Here is a 24,344-nt window from a genome sequence, read left to right as displayed (position 1 = left end):
TCCCCCCTGCGCGCCCTGCGTCGGGCCAGGTTAAAAGATTCTGGACACCTCCTTAAATCATTAACGCAGAAGATGAAAAATAGATACAAGGCTGCCCATGCCCTGCTCCGCGGCTGTCTAGCAGGACGCTGCTTTCTCATTGTTTCTGAGGCCGAGGCACTTTATGCGTGCGTCAAATAATGTCCAGTGGACACATACTTTAATTAATAAGGCAGGACCGCAACACAAAGCAATATAGAAATGACTTGGAAAAGTATAAAAGCAGACCAAAGACGACCTGGAGGCGTACATTTGGGAAATAATATTGTACATACTGTAGTATTTACGTTGTTTCTGAAATCATGGCTTTGAAAAGGACATGTCAGTTTATTTTAACTGTACATTTTTCTGTTTTTATTTTCCTACTTTAGAAAAGGTTTACTATCCCCCCCCCCCCCCCCCCCCCCCCAGATGAAAACAGCATTCCACAGAAGCACTTTGTGCATGTGGTAATGACAGTTTGGGGTATAACAATAAACAAATTAAAATTTGAAATGCATGAAATTAAATTGTGATTACCCAATGTGAGCAGATGATTGATCCTCATCTAATGAAAGTGTTTGTGCGTGTGGCTGTGGCCTGTGTGTGTGTGAGTGTGCGGCTGTCTGTCTGCGACTCAACATTTGTCTGGATCAGTTTGTGTGTGTGTGTGTGTGTGTGTGTGTGTGTGTGTGTGTGTGTGTGTGTGTGTGTGTGTGTGTGTGTGTGTGTGTCTCAGACTGCGTGTTGTGTCTATCTAGGATACTGCCGGTATGAAGCGCACAGAGGTGGGTTGCGCTAATTAGCTCTCGCAGCATGCGGTTCCAACAGCATGGCAATCACAGTAGGGAATGAATATGGAGAACAAGTTTCCCAATGCGCTGCAGTGGAGACATTGGTGTGTGTGTGTGTGTGTGTGTGTGTGTGTGTGTGTGTGTGTGTGTGTGTGTGTGTGTGTGTGTGTGTGTGTGTGTGTGTGTGTGTGTGCCCACATTATGCACAAGCTCACAACGCATACTTGGCTGACACGCCGTAGTACTTTTATTCATATTTTTTTTTTCTCCTCTTGCCACATCCGATCGTCTCCATTTCTTTCATTTCTCAGACGCGGGCGTGGCATCAATTCAGCAAGGTTATGGAGCGCTAATATGCTACCTCCTTTGCCACCTGCAGCTGTGTGATTCATTTATGCCAGTGTGCCAACTGCCAAGTACCACCATATTTGTAGTTTTGTTCTTATCTTTGATGTCAAGAACAATATGTGATTAGAAAAATATATTTTTTTGGTTAAAACCAAAATATTTTTTTGTTAAAGGTAAAGCTCTATATTCTGACAGTCTTTTCTAGGATCTCCTTTTAGTTGACCTTGTACCAGTGAACTGTACCGTCATGAAACTGTACCTTTTTTCTATGCAAACTTCTAATAAAGTCTTCAATCAATCAAAACAGTAATCATTGCTACAGAGCGTTTGTTCAATAGCAGGGGTTTCCTCGTCTCGCCAGCTCTTTGGTCAAAACAGATTGTGTTGGGAGGAAGTACATACAGTACGACACTCTCCGCCGCCGTCTCTGAATTAGGTCCTGACCAGGCTTTTCTCCTCAGAGATGAGAAAACGAGGCTGGGAACGAGGCTAGGTTGAAAGTGGTTAAAGTTATACCATGTAACTTTTTTTATAAAATAAATCTTAAAATGGTCCTAACTGTTAAATCGCTAAAGTTTTAGAACACCCACTCCGTTATTTTCAGCTTCTAAAGCCTTCTCTTTATATGTTTTCTATGATCCTGGCCGGGGTCCAGTTTTCGCGGAAAAATAGCGTCATATGCATCATCTGTATACGTTGTGTATACGTTGGCCAATCACATCGCGGATCATACACACATGATACACTACCGGCCAATCACAGCTTATCTGCCGTGTCTTCAGGAAGTAGCCTCGCTCAGCTACAGTGTTTACCATGGTGAAGGATTCTTAACCTCTTAATCCCCAAATCCTGGCCAGAAAATTACGTTCTACCATGCGTTCTACCCCTCCACGGATTTGTATCGGTCGCGGTGGTTTGCGGCACCGCTCCGGTGGTCCGCGGCGGTGGTCTGCGACGACTCTGGGCGAAAAAACGGCCGAAAAAAGCAATACCGCTACTGACCACTAGTTTAGCAACTTACACAGTATAGCTTTAAGTCGTGGGTTCTATGTTTAACCAATGACAAGTATTTACAATAACTTATGACTAAATAATACACTAACTACACTGGCTTAATTGGAACACATGCTATTTTATTTTCAATTTCCTGAAAGGTCTTCGACATACAAGGTTTCTGGTGTAAAGTACATTTACTCAAGTATTGTACTTAAGTACTAAAAGTAATTTGAGGTATTTTTACTGTATTTACTTTTCAATATGTTTACTCCACTACATCTCAGAGGAAAATATTGTACTCTTACACCAAAACAATTTAGCAATTCTTTGTTACTCGTTACTCTTGAAGATCATCTATTTTCTAAATATTTTGTATACATTTTCAACTTGTGAAATGGGACATTCTGCACATTAAGTACTTTTGAAAAAGAGAGGAGCAATCCGAGCACTCAAAAACTTAAAAAAGGGAGGGGAACAGACGTAAAAACTGGGTACTTTATTTCATTACCAAATAATAAAAGCCAACATGTTTCGACCAACGCAGGGTCTTCATCAGGGCATATAACAGTACTTTTACTTGAGTACTGATTTGTTTTTCAGCAATACGTTATCTTAATTTTAGGTTCTAGCGTGCATGCGGACCGTACCGTGTCGTACCTGCATGTGGAAAATGACTGGCCTGACGCTGTGCTGCGACCAATACACCACTACTCTGGATACAGACCAAATGTAAAAGGTCGAGGTTTTGGATTTTGATTAACAGTAACTCATCCCAAACTAAAACATTGGTATGACACTCGACTACATGGAAGTCAGTGTTGTCTGAACAGTTCTTCAGAAGCATTTAGAGGCTATTTGTTTGATGAGGGAGTGTTTACTTCACGCATGAATATTCATGTCAAGAAGCTGCGAGTGATTTTATTTGTTGCACACTTTACGAGTGCTGGCAAGTGATTAGCCAAATTCAAATGACACCACATGACACACGGCTGGTGACAACGATAGACATTCCACCACTGCACTTGAGAGACTCGGAAAAACACATCGCCTCCCTGTTACGTTTCAATGTGGTTCGAGACTGTGATTATGTCATGTATTATTTGAAACAAATTCCAATTAGAAATGTTGAATGGCTGGAACTGGATCGCTGGCCTAGCGGCCCGAGCAATTAGGCTCTAATGAAGCCTGACAGCACGTTGCAGGTTCGAGTCCCGTTCCCGACGACCATTGCCGCGTGTCTCAACCCGTTTTAACTTTACTTCCTCTCCTCCAAATTCTCTTTTGCTCGGATCTCCTCTTCCTTTTTAGAAATTTTGAATATTTACAAATTTCTTCAAAAGATTCATATTTAGATTAAAATAAAACTCTGGGCTCTATATGATTGTTGCGTACAAGTGGTCTGAGGCAGCTCTAAATAAGCACAGGGTTTGCGTGAATGAGTTTACGAAGGTGGTGCGAGTACATTCTACTCTCAAATGAATAAGATGCGATATGTAGTGGTTTCTTTCTTGAGCTTCTGTATATGAAGCACATTCTGACGAGAGATCTAAATGAGTTCATTCTACAGAAATGCCTGTAGCTGACATTATCTCAAACCCCTCAGTAGTTATCATACTTATACTATCTCTTATGTATCTCTTCCAAGAAGCACACTTAGAATTCAGAGCGGAGCACGAGCTGTAAGGTGGTGCATGGTAATAGGCCTTCAAAGACATATCGAGTATGGGGAAATCAATAGGAGAGGGCGAAAAATTAACTAATAAAAGAACAAAAGTGGCGATGGGACCACGGAATCCTCACACTAACACCGGGATTGTCAGCCTTTTGATTGCTCAATTTAAGGAGCCGCGGCGAACATTCCCAACAAGGGATCAGCACCGATCCTTCCCAGGGACCGCATAATGTGTGGAGGGAGGGAGGGAGGGAGGGGGGGGGGGGGGGAGAGAGAGAGAGAGAGAGAGAGAGAGAGAGAGAGAGAGAGAGAGAGAGAGAGAGAGAGAGAGAAAGAGAGAGGTGGGGGGTCACACTTGAGTGGCACCACATGACGATGCTCCGGGAATCATGACAATGGGGCTGAGTGGTATATTGTGACTTTGGAAAGTTGAGAGCTGGTGGCAGCGAGCCTGGCCCGCAGCAGCAGCAGCAACAGACGGCGTGGTAATCTCAAGACTTCAGTGACAGCGCTAAGCCCCGTTTGTTTTGGGAGAGGGTGACGAATGCGACCCATTGTGGCTCCAGACTGTGGACAGGTTCTTCTGCTGCCACCGCTCCAAAGGGAGAGGAGCCGGGTGGGCCAGAGGGATGGCTGGCTGCTAGATCCTTTTTAATTACACTTGTTTTGTGTTGTTTCTCTTCTGCCCCCAGTGGAATGGTGACTATTCTAAGCACTTTCAAATCCGCTGTCCCTCATTTTGAGCATGTCATTATAGAAGATGAGGTTTGTTAAAAATTCCAAAATGTTCAGAAATAGCAAAGAATCGCATGTCTATAACCTCGCTATATTTGCGCAACATTGTTGTACAACAATGTATAAAATGGTGCTTAAGTGGCTAATGCTGTCATGAATACTGTGACATAACATGCGTACAGTTATTGGGAATGGCAAAAATACAATAAATGACATAGTAACTCTACAGATATTACTACTGCAAATGTTTTATCTCGGCGATAATACATGAGAGAACATGAGTTTCGGCAAAGAAATATTCACCCACAATTATAACCATTGCGGGTTGTATCTAGGAGAGTTCCAATTTGATGGCGTTATCATGAATAACTAACGCTAGCAGGGAGAAACTAGCCTAGAAGAAGCTTCTCACCGGGGTCTTTTGTTTAGGTTCTTAATCTCATGCATTAACAGTTGCTGGGGGGAAAAATACCCTGTCAGCTGCTGGTTACCTACTGTATTGTCATTATTGATCTCAGTGAGGTACTGTATATGCACACATAATGAAAACAAAGAGATGGAAAAAAACTAAGCAAACTCTCCACCCCTCTACATCCGTACTGCATTAGGCTGAGGCTGCGTACTGTATTAACACTCAAATACCGGGAACGCGCCCGAGCCGCGTTAGATTTTAACCACTTTAACCATTATTTTATGCTTTAACTATTGAAAAATAGCAGATGTACAAGCTCACAGCGCGGCACCGAGTGCCACGCTGCGAGCTTGTAGATCTGCTATTTTTGGAAAAATCGTGAAAATGTGTGCAAGTCTTCTTAATATCTTTGACCCGATCTTTGACCCGACTTCTAAATCCTTCCTCTAAATCAGTGGCTCTCAAACTTTTTCATGTCAAGGACCCCCAAAATTAAATTTATTTGGATGCAGACCCCCATCTCAAAATATGTTGTTCCAGGGACCCCACCAGAAGCAGAGATTTGAGTTACAAAAGTTTGCTTTGAAAAATATATATTGAAAACTGTGCACACATTATCAAGATTTTTCAAAAATAGCAGATCTACAAGTATGCAGCGTGGCACTCGGTGCCGCGCTGTAAGCTTGTATATCTGCTATTTTTCAATAGTTAAATAAATAATTCTAGGCCTAAATGGGTTAAGATGAATGATGTATACTCCAGGTTCCTGACGCAGGAAGAAGATTACACTTTAATGAACTTAATGTCTAATTTAAAGCCCATTCTTGTTGCACGGCTTTGAAAGCTGCTCTGAGAAAAGCAGTCAGAGCCCTTGCTTTCCCCCATCACAGTATTGTTTGTGTACTTTATTTTTTTTTATTTTTTTTCTGAAGCTGCCATAAACTTTGTGTACACTCTTTAGAGCCTACCTTTCCAGAAAGATGTCAGATGATGTCTTCTATAAAACTGACTTTTCTTTCAAGCGGTTTATATAAAAAAAAAAGAGGGTGAATCCAAAGCAGACAGGCCAAGGCCTTCCCTGCATCTGCAGGAACATCAGGTGGTTGTTGTTCAGTTGACTAAAAAGATATGGCAGCGGTTTTCAAACTTTTTGTGCCCAAGGCAAAAAATCTCAAGGCACAACTTGAGATTAAATGGTAAAAAGTGCATTTATATAGCGGCTTTATCCGAGGCCTCTCTGAACTCCTCCATAATAAACCTACTCTGTCACGGAACCTGCGGTCCACAGACTTGGACCTCCTCTCTGTCCCCAATGCAAAGAAGCGAACCTTGGGGACCTTGGAGAGCCTTCAGTGTGGCAGCCCCCACCCTGTGGAACTCTCTCCCAATGGAGATTCGCCATGCTCCAACACTGGACTCTTTTAAGGCTTTTAAGGCTATTTACTCAGGCTTATGGCATATAGTTGTTTGTTGTTTTGTTTGGTTGTTTGTCTGTTGGTTTTGTAACGTGTCCTTGGGTTCATGAAAGGCGCTATATAGATTCAAGCTATTATTATTATTAATATTAAGGCACTTTTACAATGATTGTGCATTACATTCACCCACACACATTCATACACCGATGGAGGAGGAACCGTACAAGGCACCAACTGCTCATCGGGAGAAATTAGGGCTTTAGTGATTTACTCAAGGACACTTCGACACTAACTCTGGGGGGGCCTGGGATCGAACTGACCGAGCCCGGGATTGAACTGGGGACCTTCCAGTTCCCAAGCGGATGAGCCACTTGCGCCAGAGTGGTATTGTATTCTCACATCGTTTGGGACCCACCAGACTATACTGTCATTGCCAATGACCACATGTGCTATGATCATGAATGGTTGTTATGATAATAGCAGGCCGCTATTACCACGTCTATGTGTGTTACCTGTAGAAACTTCCAGATGTTTTGCCAAAGTGTTAATTTTACATAATCTTCCTCTCAAGGAACACAAGGTCACCTGGCTGCTGGGGCAGGTGATCCCCCAGTTACCCCAGTCAACCGCTTAAATTGCTTATTAAAACTGCAGACACACTGCTCTGTTCCAAGTTAAGCACAAATCATTGCCATGTGGTCTCTGGCTGTTAAATAATGCCTGTGGAAGAGAGTTTCTGCCCCAGTAAGCCAGTGATAAAACACAAGGGAAATGGCATTCCACACTTCTTTTTTGCTCATTACATGGCAGCTGGTTTTCCCCATTTAATCAATGTGTTAAATTTACAAATGTGAACAATTGTCCTCTATTCTCTTATACAATGCTTTTCAATCTGTAAAAGTTATTTTTTGACAGTCATAAGATGTTCCGAACAAATGAATGACTCTCTGTTGCAAATGATGCCACAGTGTTTGAAACAACATAGGGTAGGGCTGTCACGATTATGACATTTTACATGACGATTAATTTTTCTCTCAAATAATTGCGATTAACGTTTAAGTTTCTGTCGTTGACAATTACATTTCTGTTTGGCTTGTATGCTTTGAAATCGCACATGGTAGATATGACACGTAACCTAAATATACAAAGAACATATGTCCGAAATGTCTTTGTTGTCAAATATTATTTGACAACTTTATACTTAAAAAATAACATTGATAGTGGAAATAGCTGATCTACAAGCTCACAACGCGATGCGTTGTGAGCTTGTAGATCTGCTATTTCCACTATTTTTCTTTAAATGTTTGAAAATATAATTTTTCAACATGGAAACGATAATGACGATTATGACAAAATAATTGCGATTATGTCAAATAATTGTGGCAGCCCTAACATAGGGAGAGAGCCCAGCCCATCATGGTATGAAAAAACAAACAATGGGTAATAGCTTGTCCTCCGTTTACCTCTGCCTCACCCCATCCTCTGACGAGGTCCTAACCTATTGCACATTTTTATGACCGTTCCAGTGAAACACTGCGGCTCGCACTCGGGTTGCACTTGACCAAAAACGGCACCCGGGAGATCTGCCTGCCCTTGACAGGGACGAGACAGGGAACAGCGAGGGTTTTAGGGGCGGAAGGGGTCAGGGGCGTCACACCAAACTCTGGGCCCTGGGTACAAGGATTCACTGCGGGCCCCCCATGAATGTTAACAATTGAAAAATAGCAGACATACAAGCTCACAGCGCGGCACCGAGTGCCGCGCTGCGAGCTTGTAGATCTGCTATTTTTGAAAAATCGTGAAAATGTGTGCAAGAAACCTATGTCAAGGACCCCCAAGATGATATGTATTTGGCCTCGGACCCCGATCTCAAAATATTTAGTTCCAGGGACCCCCAGAAGCAAAATTTGAGTTAGAAATGTTCGCTTAAAAAATACATATATTCAAAGATTTTCACACATTTTCACAACTTTTCAAAAATAGCAGATCTACAAGCTCGCAGCGCGGCACTCGGTGCCGCGCTGTGAGCTTGTAGATCTGCTATTTTTCAATAGCTACAGTTACTAGGGCCCCTCCACCTTGGGCCCTGGTAACTCAGTCCAACTTTCCTACCCCTTGTGACGCCCCTGGGAAGGGGTCACGCTGTGCCCTTTCACTGCCCCCCCTCCCCCCCTCCCCACATCACTGTTCTCCTCTCCCTGATGAGCCCATTAGGTAGCCCGGACCCCCCACTCAGGGGGCCATTTAGTTGATTGACCAAAGTGAGAAAGCAGACATTTTCTTCCTTGTCCGTCAATAATGGCCCAATCAGCCCCCCGGGGCTTTAACAGGCTCTACGCGGACACTTCAGTCTGATTCAGGCGGCTTGCAGGAATACCAATAGGCATGCTGGATTTGACACACTGACATTCAGGGGGGAATTGCCTTTGCCGGCTGGCGCGCAGCAAAAGCCACAGAAAGAAGCATTTCGGGCGATGAAGCCCATTTTCATTTGTTTGGGCTGTCATTCTCTCTTGACCACCAGAGTGCCTTTGATGAGCATGTGGCCGTCAGCTGTGTCATTGCTCCGAGAGCAATAAACTCTACGGTGTGATGAGCGGAGGGTTTCTGCGAGCCGCTGAACACGTTTTGGTCCGTGTTTGTTTTTTTTACAGGGAGAGGGATACAAAGTGCAAAATGCCGGAGTGTCAGAATCGGTTACATCCCGTTAATGATATAATAACAGCTGTCGTTCGAACGCACTGTAGAATGGATGATGCGTCATGCACCACTTCTTTGCCGCAATCTAACGTAATGTGTTGTGCAATTTAATTCTGCGTGGACTCGGCGTCTCTTTGAACTTTTCACACCAGAAAGCCTCCCTCTCTAGGAGTAGATAAAGCGTGAATTATTAGCACTAAATGATTTACAGCCCAGTAGCAACATCACGCTACGACTGCGAGGTCAAGCTCGTTGCTTATTTGTGCTCGTTTAACCAATTCATCAGACTGGTTAGTGGGAGTAATGCAAACAAAGAAAAACAAGTTGCGATCAATAAGATCTCCGGATGTGTCTCTCCGCCGGCGCGGGTTATCACTATAGAAGCCACTTTGAGTACCTAGAAAAGCACTATTGGATGTATTATTATTATTGATGTAAACTTGAGGCCAATTCTACAAAATGTCTTCAAAATCCTTAACAGTTTTCTGAAAAACATGTGTTTCTATGAGTAGTTCTCAAACCTTTTCCTGTCAAGCACCCCCAATTTGCAATGCATTTGGCCGCGGACCCCCATCTCAAAATATTGTTGTTCCATGGACCCCCAGAAGCAAAGATTTGAGTTAACATATTTTGCTTTAAAACAATAAATATATTCAAAGATTTGCACAAAATGTTCATGATTTTTCAAAAATAGCAGATCTACAAGCAACAAGCTCATAGGGCGGCATGAAGTGACACGCTACGAGCTTGTATAACTGCAAAGTGAGTTTAACGTCGCTCTCCGTTGCTTCTGGCTGCATTGCGTCATGACTTATTCTTTCACCAGCACCCGTAGCAAGCGTCTGAGATTCGGGTTACCATGGAAACCTTATCTCGTCTGTGAACGAGTTTGGCTACCGGGGCAGCCGTTGTGTTAACAAAGCGTGTTTGGTTTACCTTGCAGAGGAAGCTGATGTTGAAGCCGAAGGTCTGGGCGTTCCTGGAGCCGGCGTTCATGTAGTTGCCCACCAGCAGCACCATCTCCAGCAGCTTGCTGAAGCCCTCGCTCCTCTTCACCTCCTCGCAGGCGAACGTCACGTTCATGATGTCCGGCCGGATGTTGTTCACCTGCTCCTCGAAGGTGAGCTTGAACAGGATGCCGTTGAGGCGAGGCCGCAGCATCTTCACCGAGCTCATCTGTATGCGCGCACAGCAGAGACGTGCAGAGAATGTTAGAGAGGCAGGGGCTGACATTTCTAAAAGGGCCTTTTGGTGAAAATATCAAAAACGGCAGACCTCCAAGCTCACAACGCGCTGCGCTTGGAGGTCGGCAATTTTCGGCGCTTGATACCACGCTGAACTAAGCATAATCAGATCAATACTGGAGATGTGGCTTAACGGCATGGATTTCTACACAGAGAGGGCAATTCTTTCAACATAAGATGCTGCGTTCAAGTTCAGGAGAGTTGAACAAGGCAATTCACCCTTTGTTAGCCTCCTGGTTGGTCCCTGACTGACTAACCAGCAGGCTCTATCTGCCTTGTCCCGCCCTGGTTCTGCCTTTTTTATGTTGAATTTGCTAAAACATAATTTTTTGAGAAATAAAAACATTTAAAAACATGCTGATTCACTATGCTGCCACTGAGCAGCTCCATTTGACTGAAACAAAGTTTGAAATTAGAATTGAGCACACAGAATAACAATATGAAGCAACTGAATTAACATGGCAGTGGATGGAATGTCCCACTGAATGTCCCACCAAGACACAGCAACAAATGGGTGTGGAGAGGGGCAGGACAATGGGCGGGACTTGACAAAGGGTGAATTCTCTTGCATGCTGCCTTCAGGTATATGGCATGGAGAGGGGGGCATTTGCATTTCTTTCACCATAGTAAAAACTGCATTCATGGTCTGGGGAGGGCACTTTTTACAGACTGATGAAATGGCAGGGGCTCAAGCCCCCTTTGATGTCTATGTGTGTACGTGCCTGGCGCACAGGTCGCGACGGAACAACAGGATTTTGTGTGATGAACACAAAACCAACTGACAGAGAGAGATCTTATCACACTGTATGCAATATCTTGGCTATACTGCCCCTACAAAGCCAAAGTGCAGTAACTACGAAAAGATAAAAAATAACTGATACAGGGGTTTATAAGTGTTTCAGCTGGTCAGCCAAATGAGATATCGGCATACACTGTAAGTGATATTACACTAATTGTATATCTGTTCTTTCTTGAGGTAAATGTTTATCCCCCCAAATCGCAAAGGCTAATTTGACCGTTGGGACACACAAATAAGTCGGTGTGTCCAAAAACGTAGTTACTGCACTTTGACTTTGCTGTGTGTGTGTGTGTGTGTGTGTGTGTGTGTGTGTGCGTGCGTGCGTGCGTGCGTGCGTGTGTGCGTGCGTGTGTGCACGCATGCACAGTATAGATCCCCCTGTGAAGTGCATGGTGTGTAGTGTAGCTTGTAGATGACAGAGATTTCCCCCACTGTGTCTTGACTGCACATCCAACAGAGGAAAAAGAAAGTGTCTCTCATGAAACAGATTTGTCTGTAAATAATATAATCAATACTTTTTTTTTGTCATGGCTGCAGGGCTTGCACACTGTAGCCAGTAAAAGAAAAAAAGAGAGAAATGAGGGAGAGCGAGAGAAAGAGAGATGAGAGAGAGAGAGAGAGAGAGAGAGAGAGAGAGAGGGAGGGAGGATAGAATTTAAATGAATGGGTTTTTGGCACGTGGTGATGTAAAGAAAAAGAAAAAAAAAGAAAACAGGGGCGTATGCTACATATCCATGCATAATGCACTGCTTGGAGGCAGCTTTCAGATCCAGACCATGATGATGTTTCATTACCGCTCCAGCTTTATTCATCTGCTGTGAGCAAGGCTGTCTGTCAAACTAATCAAACCCTGCCCTCCCCGTGATGACACGCCGACATATAAAGCTACAGAGACACGCCTCGCCCTCCTCCTCCACTCCACTCCGCCGTGAATTGATTCATCGTGTACACAATGAGGAGAAATCACAGGGAAAGAGGGAGCGACTCGGTGACAGCTCCGACGCGAGGGAAAGCCTTAACATAGGTTTATTTCCCAGGAGGAACTAAATAACAGCGCCCGAGCGCCGGCGCCGGCTCATCAGTGGGGGAAGTATGTAATTGCGACATCAGCGCCATCAGAGTAGCGGAGTGAAACTGTCACACGGCCTTGCTTCATCGTGTCTCCTGGAAGACGAAGCGTCCGTCGAGGAGGGGCGTGGGAACACGACTGGGAACAGGGTGGCACGACTAGTAGTGTTGCCCTAGGGGCTAACTGTACATTTCCTTTTTTTGTGATGTACTGCCGAGGCCTGCCAAATAATGTTCTTACGGAGACATTTATGTCACTTTGGAACAAAACAACAACAACGTGAGCTGGTTTATGTGCTACTACAGTACAAGCGTATACCTCGTGATGAATGATGTTACACAAGGCATTGGAGGAGTTACCTCCGCCGTTATAAAGGGAAGGAGCTGAGGCCAGAGGCGACCATGGTGAATCATTTAACGGAGGCATGCTGGGCAAAAAATTCAAAGAACTTTACTACAGCCTGGATCCATGGCCCACGGCTACATCACGTCTCCATCATTACAGAGTATTGACAGCTGATGCCAAGGGCCGCCGATGCTGCCGACTCTCCTCCATAACACGATACAAACACGTTCTATCCAAGTCTTTGTTTATTTTTTATTTTTTTTATTCCTTGCTGCTGCTACTGTCAGCTAGATGTTTTCCCTATTGCCCTTCCAGCACTTACAGTAACTCGAGAGGCCGCCTGTTATATTCCGAGCCTTCTAATTATACGTTCGTTGTGTTTTTATATTGACAGGGGCCTGATAGAGGCCTCTGTCCTCCCCACAGCTCCTCCTCGATGATTCTTTCGTCTAATTTCCTGTTTCCTGGCTCAGCCACCTCCTCACAATGAGTGCCCTTATCGCCGTTTGTCGGGTGAAAACCTTTGTATGTCCAAAACCGTTCGTTTTGCATTCATCATTTTAAAACATGATTTAAACTAGTGAAAACAGCCGATCTACAAGCACACAACGCCTCGCACCGCGAGGCGTTGTGTGCTTGTAGATCTGCTGTTTTCACTACTTTTGTGCGACGGCTTTGTATGATGAAGCAGGACTTTACTTTGCGAAAGAACGTACACATCTGAAACTTGGAGATACAAGGTTTCCACCTGACAGCGACGTTATGATAAATAAAAAGAGGCAGATATATGCTATAGCCTACTGGCACTGAAAAGGGTGTGTGTACTGCACGTGCACACGTGTGTGTGGTGTATTGAGAGAGACAGTGAGCAGAAAAGAATGGAATGGAATTCCTCAACCGTGCACGCATGCATGCGAGTGTTTGAGTATAGGGGAGCCGTGTGTGCATGTATACTGTACGTGGTGTGTGTGTGTGTGTGTGTACGTGTGTGTGTGTGTGTGTGTGTGTGTGTGTGTGTGTGTGTGTGTGTGTGTGTGTGTGTGTGTGTGTGTGTGTGTGTGTGTGTGTGTGTGTGTGTGTGTGCGCGTGAATGTGTGTATTACTGCGTGAGCTCTCCAGCAAGCTGCTCCAGGTTATTGTACTCACCACAATGCCAAACTGCTCCGACTCAACCAGCTCCTCATATTCACCCTTCAGCTCCGCCAGTGCACTCAGCTCTTTCTGCTCCGGCAGGTTCTTTATGAGGTTCTGTAGCCCGCATGGTATGCACACGCACACGCACACACACACACACACACACACACACACACACACACACACACACACACACACACACACACACACACACACACACAGAGAGAGAGAGAGAGAGATAGGTTAGTTCCTTTCTTTTGTTGAAAACGGGAGATAGCACAAACACACCAAAACCACTTCACTATACTATAGCTATTGCTGTAAATATGACAGCATTCCTTTTTAAACCTCCATCCCTGACTAAATAAGGGTACTTTCTGGACACGGGATCCCCACAGACAGTACAGTACAGTACATGCATTAAATGACTAGCAGAAAGGAGACTCCTGCCTTCCCCGGGGGAGCAGTTGCGCTAGCGTGTGCATGTTTGCAATGCATGTGTGAGTAAATACAGCTCCTAGCAAAAAAGCTTCACCTCCGGGACTTTGACGCAGCAACGGAAAACACGAGCATCTCCGATATTAGTTCCAGTCTCATAGGACTGACACACTCTGCCGGTGGCCTGGCAGAAGAATGAGTAAACTGTGTTAACTGTGATGATGGCCGTGACACCGATCTGTCAATCACCGTCCGTCCGTCCGTCCGTCCATCCGTCCGTCCGTCCGTCCGTCCGTCCGTCCGTCCACCCACCCCACGGAAGTCAGTGCATAACATCATAACCTTTATTTCAACCCAGAGTACAATTGAGAGGCAGGCCCTCATTTTCAATGTAGCCGATATAAGGGCATTAACGACTTGTGATTTTTGCAAGTCGACTCGACTCAGTAAAAAGTTGAGTTGAAGTCGACTTTATCGTTTGATGACGTCATCACATCACACACGACCCCCCAATTATTTTGGAGTGTCCCCAGATGATTAACTTCATGTGAAACATTGTTTTCTCATTCAACTGTAGACAAACCAACATAAAGTTTAAGTGTATAAAGGATATCTTCACATTTCTAAAGTGCCAATTTATAAGGACTTTTTAATACCTCTAAAATGACAAATTAAACATTGTCCAAATTGTCAAATATAGAGGCAGAAATTTTGAAAATAGACGATCTACATGCTCACAATGCCTTGCCTTTTTTTTTTACTTCGACTTTCGACTTTCTCTGGTGGGAGTCGACTTGTGTAATGAAGTCGACTCAGTCGACTTGTCGACTTTTCGAGATACAGAAAATAGTAATCAACATGAAAATAATATTAATAAAAAATGGCTTTCTCAAAGTATGTGCAACTTTACAAGTCACTCAACCAAGCGTGTATATTGTAATGTTCCTGGGAGTTTTGATCATTTTGCTGCCTACAGCATGTGAAGGAGAACGGTGGACGCGCCCTGGAAGGTGACGATGATGATGGACAAGGGTAGATGATGAAGATGAGGAAGAGGACGGTGGGGTCTCTCCGTTTTCTGTAAATGTTAATTGTCGGCCTAAAGGTCAGCTGTGTTAATTAAGGTAACCGAGGCGATTTTCCTCCTCTTTCTCTCTGAGGAGGAGGAGAGGAAGAGGTACCCTTTCCCCCGGTCTTCGCAAAACTCCTTCCTCTCCCGGATTATACGTTCAGGGGTGTCGCACCAAATTCTGGGCCCTGGGTACAAACAAGGATTCACTGCAGGCCCCCCATATACACATTATTTTGTGCTTTAACTATTGAAAAATAGCAGATCTACAAGCTCGCAGCGCGACACTCGCTTGTAGATCTGCTATTTTTTTGAAATCGTGAACATTTGTGCAAGTCTTCGAATGTTTCAAATCCTTCTATGGTTTTTTGAAAAACCTATGTTTCTATGTCAGTGGTGCTCAAACTTTTTCATGTGAAGGACCCCCAAAATGTATGTATTTGGCCACGGACCCCCATCTCAAAATATTTAGTACCAGGGACGCCCCAGAAGCAACATTTGAGTTAAAAATGTTCGCTTAAAAAATACATATATTCGAAGATTTGCACACATCTTTTTTCAAAAATAGCAGATCTACAAGCTCACAGCGCGGCACTCGGTGCCGCACTGTGAGCTAGTACATCTGCTATTTTTCAATAGCTAGAGTATAAAATAACACCTTGGGCCCTAGTAACTCAGTCCCACTCCCCTCCCTTGTGATGCCCCTGTATACGTTCCCCCCCAAATGTATTCAGCAAGAGTGCACTGGCACAGAGTCACGTGGCCAGATGGGAACACAGACAAACAGACAGCAGACAACTGCAAATATGCCATAGGTTGAAACCCCAGCAGCAGCAGCCACAGCGAGCTAAGCTACATGTGCGAGAAAGTTCCCCTGGCCACTAATGATGACCTCTCTGTCCTGCCCCCATGGGAATACAGCAGTATGAGAAGTGAGCCATAATGCAGGCTCGGCCAGTTCCTGTTCGGCCAGGAGGAGCCACTATATCAAATGCTGCTTGTTTTGCTGCAGCCCCCCAATTAGAGTCTGCAGAAAGCATGGGTGCCTTGATAATGAAGGCTTTTGATCATGCGGGCAAAAGCAACACAAAGAAATCAGAGCACATCATTGTGCGGCTTGTCAATGAAATAAAATCTCTGTAAGATTGCAATTATGTATATGCATTTGCTTCCTTTTGTGTGAGCCATGGGTACGCGTAAGAGACTATTTTAATCTCAATACAGAGCGCGATAATTATTCATTGTGACCTTTAAAGTAGGAAGCCTTATTGATTGCACAAAACTCTGAGCCCTATTTTCTGAACCTGATGACTCATTCTAAAAAAGAAACGGTACAGTAAAGGACAAAAAGAAAACTTGAGTGGTCGTGATTCTATTTTTGTTTTCAGAATGTACATACTTTTGCAGATTTTTACAAATGTAAAGTGCATTATAAATTAAATGCATTACCAGTAAGACTCCCTAATCGGGAGATAAGCGACCGCCAGGTCTCATGTCTGCACGGCGTGCACGCAGCCTCATGGTGGCACTAGAACAGGGGCATGTGAGGAATGAGGGGCGTGGTTTGCCAGCCAAGGAGTGTGTGTGCAAGGTTTGGCATGGATAGGGACAAGGGTGCCGAACAGACTGACTGACGGAGGGACTGACAGACAGCCGGTGGAGGTTACTAGCAACTTGCGACCTCACGGTCACAATAATGGCATATATACATTTCGCATCAGGTAAACTGGTTACTGTTTGTTACAAAATCTGTGGAGATGTTCATGAAATGATTCCAACAAAAGCGCGATGCCCCTTGACATCACAGTGATGTCAGAGCATGATGTCAGAGCGGCAAACCCATAGACCGTAAAAAAAGACGTGTACACGTCCAGACGGAGTCAGCATGTGCCGTTTCACATACTAAACTGCGACCTTCGGTCGCAATAATGGAGCCCTCTGTAGTGATGCTTATGGCAGTAATGCCTGCTATTACTGCAACAATCAAAACAGGGTGAGCAGTGGTATGGGTCCATGTACTGTACAGTACATTACTTTTAAATTGTCCTCTCTCTCCCTCTCTTCCTGAAAGTCCAAGATGCATTAGCAGTTTGATCAAAGAACTACTGGACCACATATTTTGAATGGAAAATTCTGAAAAACACAGAACCGTTCCTTCTCTGCAATAATCATTGCTAATACCCCGGGGAATCCGAATATTTGGGTTGTTTTTCTCTCGTGCTGCTTTGCCGAGCAGAGACGGGCAATTAGAGGTGTCTTCTGGCCCCTAATGAGGTTTCCCGGCGCTAACTTCTCAGAGGCCATGCATGTATACATTGGCAGGTCTGAAAGGTTTTCATTTCTTAAATGCTTTAGTTTTGTATAGTTCCCTTTCAGCCCAGGTCCGTCTCAGCACAGAATGTACGAAGAACGGGGGGGTTAAGTGTCTTTGGCAGAGCGAAACGCAATTTCCTTCCATTTGCGCGTGTTCTCCCTAGCCACGCACAGGGACAGGGGCGTCACAAGGGGTAGGAAAGTGGGACTGAGTTACTGGGGCCCAAGGTGGAGGGGCCCTAATAACTTTAGCTATTGAAAAATAGCAGATATACAAGCTCACAGCGCGGCACCGAGTGCCGCGCTGCGAGCTTGTAGATCTGCTATTTTTGAAAAGTTGTGAAAATGTGTGAAATCTGTGAGCTTGTATATCTGCTATTTTTCAATAGTTACATTCATGGGGGGCCCGCAGTGAATCCTTGTACCCAGGGCCCAGAATTTGGTGTGACGCCCCTGCACAGGGAGCCAGGGTCATATAACCATAATGTTCTTCTGTATGCGCAGCGCATATTCACCAGTTACAAATATAGACACACTCATCACCAGAATGATCAAAGGAATGGGGGAAAAAAGGGCAGAGCTGCTACGAGTTACAAATGGTTCTCCAAATCACTAGCGATGAGCATTTCACACAGACAGACTAAAAATAAAATTAATAAATAAAAACTCATAGACGAAGCCTGAGGAAAGAAAGAAAGAAGACAGATGCGATGGAATCCACCTTGTGGATTGTCATTTCATTTGTCACTCATCTAGTTAACCCATTTAGGCCTAGGATTATTGACTGCTTTAACTAATGAAAAATAGCAGATCTACAAGCTCACAGCGCGGCACCGAGTGCCGCGCTGCGAGCTTGTAGATCTGCTATTTTTTGAAAAAGTTGTGAAAATGTGTGCAAATCTTTGAACATATGTATTTTTAAAGCGAACGTTTGTAACTCAAATTTTGCTTCTGGGTGGTCCCTGGAACTAAATATTTTGAGATTTGGGTCCGTGGCCAAATACATGTCATTTTGGGGGTCCTTCACATGAAAAAGTTTTGAGAACCACTGACATAGTAGTCTCTCAAGAACAGACTAACTGAGCTCCAGTTAAGTGAAAAGGACCTTTTCTTTGACGATGGCCGGCCAGATTGCTGACATAGAAACATAGGTTTTTTCCAAAAACCTTAAGATGGATTCAAAAGACACTTTATAGAATCAGGTCAAAATTCAATTCGATTGATCAAAAATAGCAGATCTACAAGCTCGCAGCGCGGCACTCGGTGCCGCGCTGTGAGCTTGTATATCTGCTATTTTTCAATAGTTAAAGCATAAAATAATAATACGGTTATAATGTGTACCCGTTGTAAATGGGTTAATTAGGAGGAGCTCCATAGAGTGCAGTTGACACAGAGGCCCCGCCATATGTGTGACAATGTGGGGGGGCTGGGTGATGACGCCGGGCCAGACTCCTCACTGTAGGCCTCCAGACACATGCTGCAGTCTGGGAGAGATTATACTGGAAGAAGCAAGCTCCCCATCCATCCCAGCACACTCAGCTATACCGCCCTGGGCCAAGATTAAGGCCACGCATATACTGGCACCACATTCCAGCACACAGCAATGTACAAACAACAACAACAACAACATCATCATCCATGGAATGATGCAGTAACGTAAAGACATGTGGAGGTCCAGTTTAACCCATTTAGACCCGAGGCTGATTCCAAAAAAAACGCCTTCTAAATCCTGACCTATGTTTTCTGAAAAAATCACCAAAAGAAAATGTATGTTGTTGCTACTGTATATCTTCGTTGTCGGGTGAAAACCTTGTAGGTCCAAAACCGTTCGTTTTGCATTTTTCATTTTAAAAAATGATTTAAACTAGTGAAAACAGCCGATCTACAAGCACACAATACCTTGCACCGCAAGGTGTTGTGTTTTGTAGATCTGCTTTTTTTTTGTGCGACAGTCTTTTATGACGAAGCAAGGCTTTACTTTACAAAAAAACCTTCAAATTTGAAACTACTTGGAGATACGAGGTTTCTGCCCAACATCAACAATATACTGTACATACTGTAGCAACAACAATCCCAAACGGGGTTCCCTGACTGAAAGGTATAGTTGCGTATAGGGGTTCCCCCCATTAACACCTTGAGATGATACAACAAATGCCTTCTAAATCAGTAGTTCTCAAACTTCTTCGTGCCCCCCCCCCCCCCCCCCCCCCCATCTGAAAATGTTTTGTGCCAGGGACCCCCAAGAGAGAAGAGTTGTGTTATTTTTATTTACAGTGTTTATTTAAATAGCAGATGTTGTAAGCTCACAGCGCAGCGCAAAATGACATGCTGTGAGCTTGTATAGTGTGTGCCAGCGGCTACGTCATTGTAGTCCTTAGCGGCCATTTCTTGGGTCAAAACCCAGGTGTTTCAATTGTTTGATTGCATAGAACTAATGCTATAGTCTAATCAGAACACCTGTGTAAGGCTGTGTTTACCCAAGAAATGGCCGCTCTTAGAACTACATTTGTCACTCCCTATATCTGCTATTTTAAGAACCACTGTGCCCCTGAGGGGCTTCTTACCGTCTTTCTTATGTGCAATGTTACATTGTTCAAAAGGTGGGCTATCATTCGTTCCAAGCGGGGTTATTTGTTTATTAAGACGGCTCGCCATTAGCTGACGGCTAAACGACAGCTAGTCTTCGTGGGGTAGAGTTCTCAACGGGCCTGAAAATTAAGGCCCGACCCTAACTGGGCCCTAACTGGGCCGGCCCGAGGCCCTACCCAGCCCTACTATTTAGCATACATTTTAGGCCCTACCCGGGCCCGAAAACGTCGGGTCGGGTCGGGTATGGTCGGGTCTATCATATAGTAATAGTAATAAAATAATACAAAATAATATTTCATTTTTTTTCATCGAGCCCGAGGCCCTACCCGGCCCGACTAATTAGCTTACATTTTAGGCCCTACCCTACCCTAAATGTCGGTCGGGTTCAGGCAGAATTTGAGAACTCTATCGTGGGGTCGATAATATACACATAAAAAATAAAAGAAAACATTACATTCTCAATGTATATTTCTCACACACAAGAAGAAAAACATCCCGCAGGTCATTTATACAACATTGGAAAATACATTTTAAGGGCAACGTTTGGATTCAGAGATCAGGGAAAAGTGGGTACTGAGCCAAGAAAGGTTGGAGAGGCACTGATAACTGCTACCATGGCTTTACTAGGCTGAATGTGAAAGCACTTCTTGAAGAGTGGAGATGTGGGTGCCAGCCTAGACGAGGGTGTTACAGTAATGAGATACAGGTTACGCTTCGCTAAACATTTGTAGAGGATGACAGTATCTGTAGGGCTTCCCTTCCACACTTTGATCTCTGCGTTGCCGTCGACCTGCTCCGCCATTTCATCTCGCTTACATTTTCACAGCAACTGTGGACACATGCCAAGTTAATATAGTTTAAAGGAAGGGGGGTATTAGGCATGCACTTAACCCTCCCTTTGACTGAATGCTGCTGAAAACAGCGGGCGCCGGATGCGATGCTGTGTACATGCAAGTCAAAGGCACTGTTTCTATTATATAGGCTTTTTGTTTCTCAATTTGGATGTTTAGGACTTTGTATTCTGTACTCAGACTTATAACAGTGTATTCTGTACAACAGTGCTCCCTCCAGATTGAGTTCGCTTAACGCTAAGCGCTTTTGACTAAATTGTGTTTTGTATCAGCCCATGTAAACCAAGCCTTGATGAGATGGCAAAAATGCTTAGAAGCTGTGAGCTTGGAGGAATGTACTGTATGTATGCAATGTTAGGGGGAAAGATATTCAATTCACTCTATTGCTGTTTATTAGGGGTGTAACGATACATTTTAATAGTGATTCGATACATATCACGATACATGATTGACGATACGATACATGGACGATATTGGTTCATTCATGGCGATACGATACGATTCGATTCAATGATTTAAAATCGATATAGTAACTATTTAGCAAAGAAATTAAATCTGTGTGAAAGGTGTGGAGGTTTTTAAGGGAAACATGTATTATTATGGATATAAATAAGTAAACACAGTGGTTTTCTGCCAAATACATGCACATTGTATTTTGACAAACCTGCACCTTGACATGAACCCAGAGATTACACACATTTATCGATAGACCAGTGGAGCTATATGGAAAGGAAAAGTAATTAAACCCCTCCTTTTAATTGTTTCTTCTTAAAAATGCTAAATACAATGCACAAGTAGGTAGTATCGATACAATCGATTCTTTGCACTGCCGATTCGATACGATACAAATTAAAACGATATGATTCGATTTTAGCTGTTTTCATTTCGGTATACTTCGATTTTTTAAGTTAAAAACGATATTTCGATACAGTTACTATATTGTTACACCCCTACTGTTTATGTGATAATATTTTTTCCCTTTTTTCTCTCTTTCTTTCTTCTGGTTTTTCCAGTGATATAAATTTACTACCATTATATATTTTTTCATAATCATAATTATTATTATTATTATTATTATTATTATATTGTATTTTTATGTTGTCTTTGTTACAAAATGTTTAAGCGATCGGTCGGGGGGAGGTGAGTAGATTGACAATACAAAAAAAGAAAATGGTACCACGTCCATCCTAAATTAAAAAAAAGGAAAGAAAAGAAGTGAAAAAAGTGTAATCAGACATGGTGACGTATCTGCCTTGGTTACTGTGGCAACGACTTAATGATATAGGCGTGAGCAACTTAACTTCTGTCGTGCAACACCGCTGTATGAATCGCTGAAAATAGCCTACTGTATCTACAATTTCACAACTTGTCGCAATGTGACATAATTTGGAGTTTCTAGATCGGCTATTTTCGGCAAGTGACAAAGTGATAAATCAGGCTTCTGTGTCCAAGCGTCCAGAATCCCAGATTGAGACATTGAGGCATTTTCAAAACACATCTAACCATAATTCAAATCTGATTTCAGATTCCTTTTACGGTACACATGTCGTTCTTTGCTATTTCAATTGTCTAGTATGCTGATATTGTATACAATTATTGATCATTGAATATATTTGTCTCTGTTATGCTCTCAAGCTTTTTTAGTTGTATCCATTTGTCAGATATGTACACGTTTTTGTCAATGAAAACATCAATCAATCAATCAATCAATCAATCAATCATTTTGCTAAAAAAGTTTTTCCTTGTGCTTTTGTTTTTTTGTTTTTGCAGTTCAAACTCAAAACCACTGTGATTCCAATCTAGATAGGCCACAAATCTGATTTGAGCTGCTAGCCTGGACATATTGGAAGAAATAACAGTCGAGTGGAAACGTCAAGCAGAATCCTGTGTTGGAAAGATGATAGAGCTGGAAATAATGAAATATGAATGCGTATGTGTATATGGCGTGCCATGGCGAATGATTACCGTCAAAACCAGCCGAAGTGTCAAGTCTCAACTTTCATGTCAGGCTTTTGCAGCGGGCAAAATCAACTACCCCCTGAAAAATATATACTTTTTTTTCAAAACCCATCTCCTTGAGAGATTCTTTTGAACGGAGCCAATTCCCAACAGCAACGTCAAAATGAAAAGAAAAAACCTTGAGATCTTGAATCGGGATTCTGAGAGACAGGTCAATCGATAATACTTTTTTCTCAGGGCAATAAAGTCTTTTATTAAGCCATTTAGGCCTAGAATTATTGAACGCTTTAACAGGTGAAAAATAGCAGATATACAAGCTCACAGCGCGGCACCGAGTGCCGCGCTGCGAGCTTGTAGATCTGCTATTTTTTGAAAAAGTCGTGAAAATGTGTGCAAATCTTTGAATATCTATGTATTTTCAAAGCAAACGTTTGCAACTCCAATTTTGCTTCTGGGTGGTCCCTGGAACTAAATATTTTGAGATGGGGGTCCGTGGCCAAATACATATCATTTTGGGGGTCATTCACGTGAAAAGGTTTGAGAACCACTGACATAGTAGTCTCTCAAGAACAGACTAACTGAGCTCCAGTTAAGTGAAAAGGACCTTTTCTTTGACGATGGCTGGCCAGATTACTGACATAGAAACATAGGTTTTTCAAAAAATCTTAGAAGGATTCAAAGACACTTATAGAATCGGGTCAAAATTCTAATTTTCACGATTTCTCAAAAAATAGCAGATCTACAAGCTCGCAGCGCGGCACTCGGTGCCGCGCTGTGAGCTTGTATATCTGCTATTTTTCAATAGTTAAAGCATAAAAGAATGATACACAATGATGTGTACCCGTTCTGAATGGGTTAAAACCAAATTCCAAAAAAAAAAAAAAAAACCAAAGTGAGAAGGAGAGAATCTAGCGGGTGTCTAACGGATGTAAACTCCATCTTCCTCTCTAGCAGGCCCATGGGAGATCTGTGACACAGACAGTACCGGAGCCGTGTCTGCTCTTTAGATACGCTTGACAGATGTGATTTTCTCTATTTTAATTGATTTTTCTTCTCAATGTTGGGAGGCGGCAGAGCAAGTGGCTTTTCTGCCTTGGCTACCGAGATGAATTGAGGAACATGGGACTGTCTTCTCCCTGCCGCGAGACCCCAGCAGGCTTCCTACCTGGCTGGCACACGTACGGTGAATCACTGAGACCTCAGCAGGCTTCCTACCTGGCTGGCACACGTACGGTGAATCACTGAGACCTCAGCAGGCTTCCTACCTGGCTGGCACACGTACGGTGAATCACTGAGACCTCAGCAGGCTTCCTACCTGGCTGGCACACGTACGGTGAATCACTGAGACCTCAGCAGGCTTCCTACCTGGCTGGCACACGTACGGTGAATCACTGAGACCTCAGCAGGCTTCCTACCTGGCTGGCACACGTACGGTGAATCACTG

At 43.6% G+C, this 24,344-nt stretch overlaps 1 protein-coding gene across 1 annotated transcript in view; it reads right to left on the bottom strand.

The window, feature by feature from the left end:
* Positions 1-24,344, bottom strand: part of diaph2 (diaphanous-related formin 2) — a 765,099-nt gene that overhangs the window by 275,642 nt on the left and 465,113 nt on the right. Inside the window, exons 22-23 of the mRNA XM_080745541.1 lie at positions 13,694-13,795; positions 10,027-10,266 (exon numbers count right to left, since the gene is read on the bottom strand). Of these exons, the coding sequence (XP_080601667.1) occupies positions 10,027-10,266; positions 13,694-13,795 (342 nt within the window). The remainder of the gene's footprint in view (positions 1-10,026; positions 10,267-13,693; positions 13,796-24,344) is intronic.

This window comes from Nannobrachium achirus (assembly GCF_963921795.1).
Source record: "Nannobrachium achirus genome assembly, chromosome: 17".
NCBI classification, from domain to species: Eukaryota; Metazoa; Chordata; class Actinopteri; order Myctophiformes; family Myctophidae; genus Nannobrachium; species Nannobrachium achirus.
This window is presented reverse-complemented; position numbering and strand designations above follow the sequence as displayed.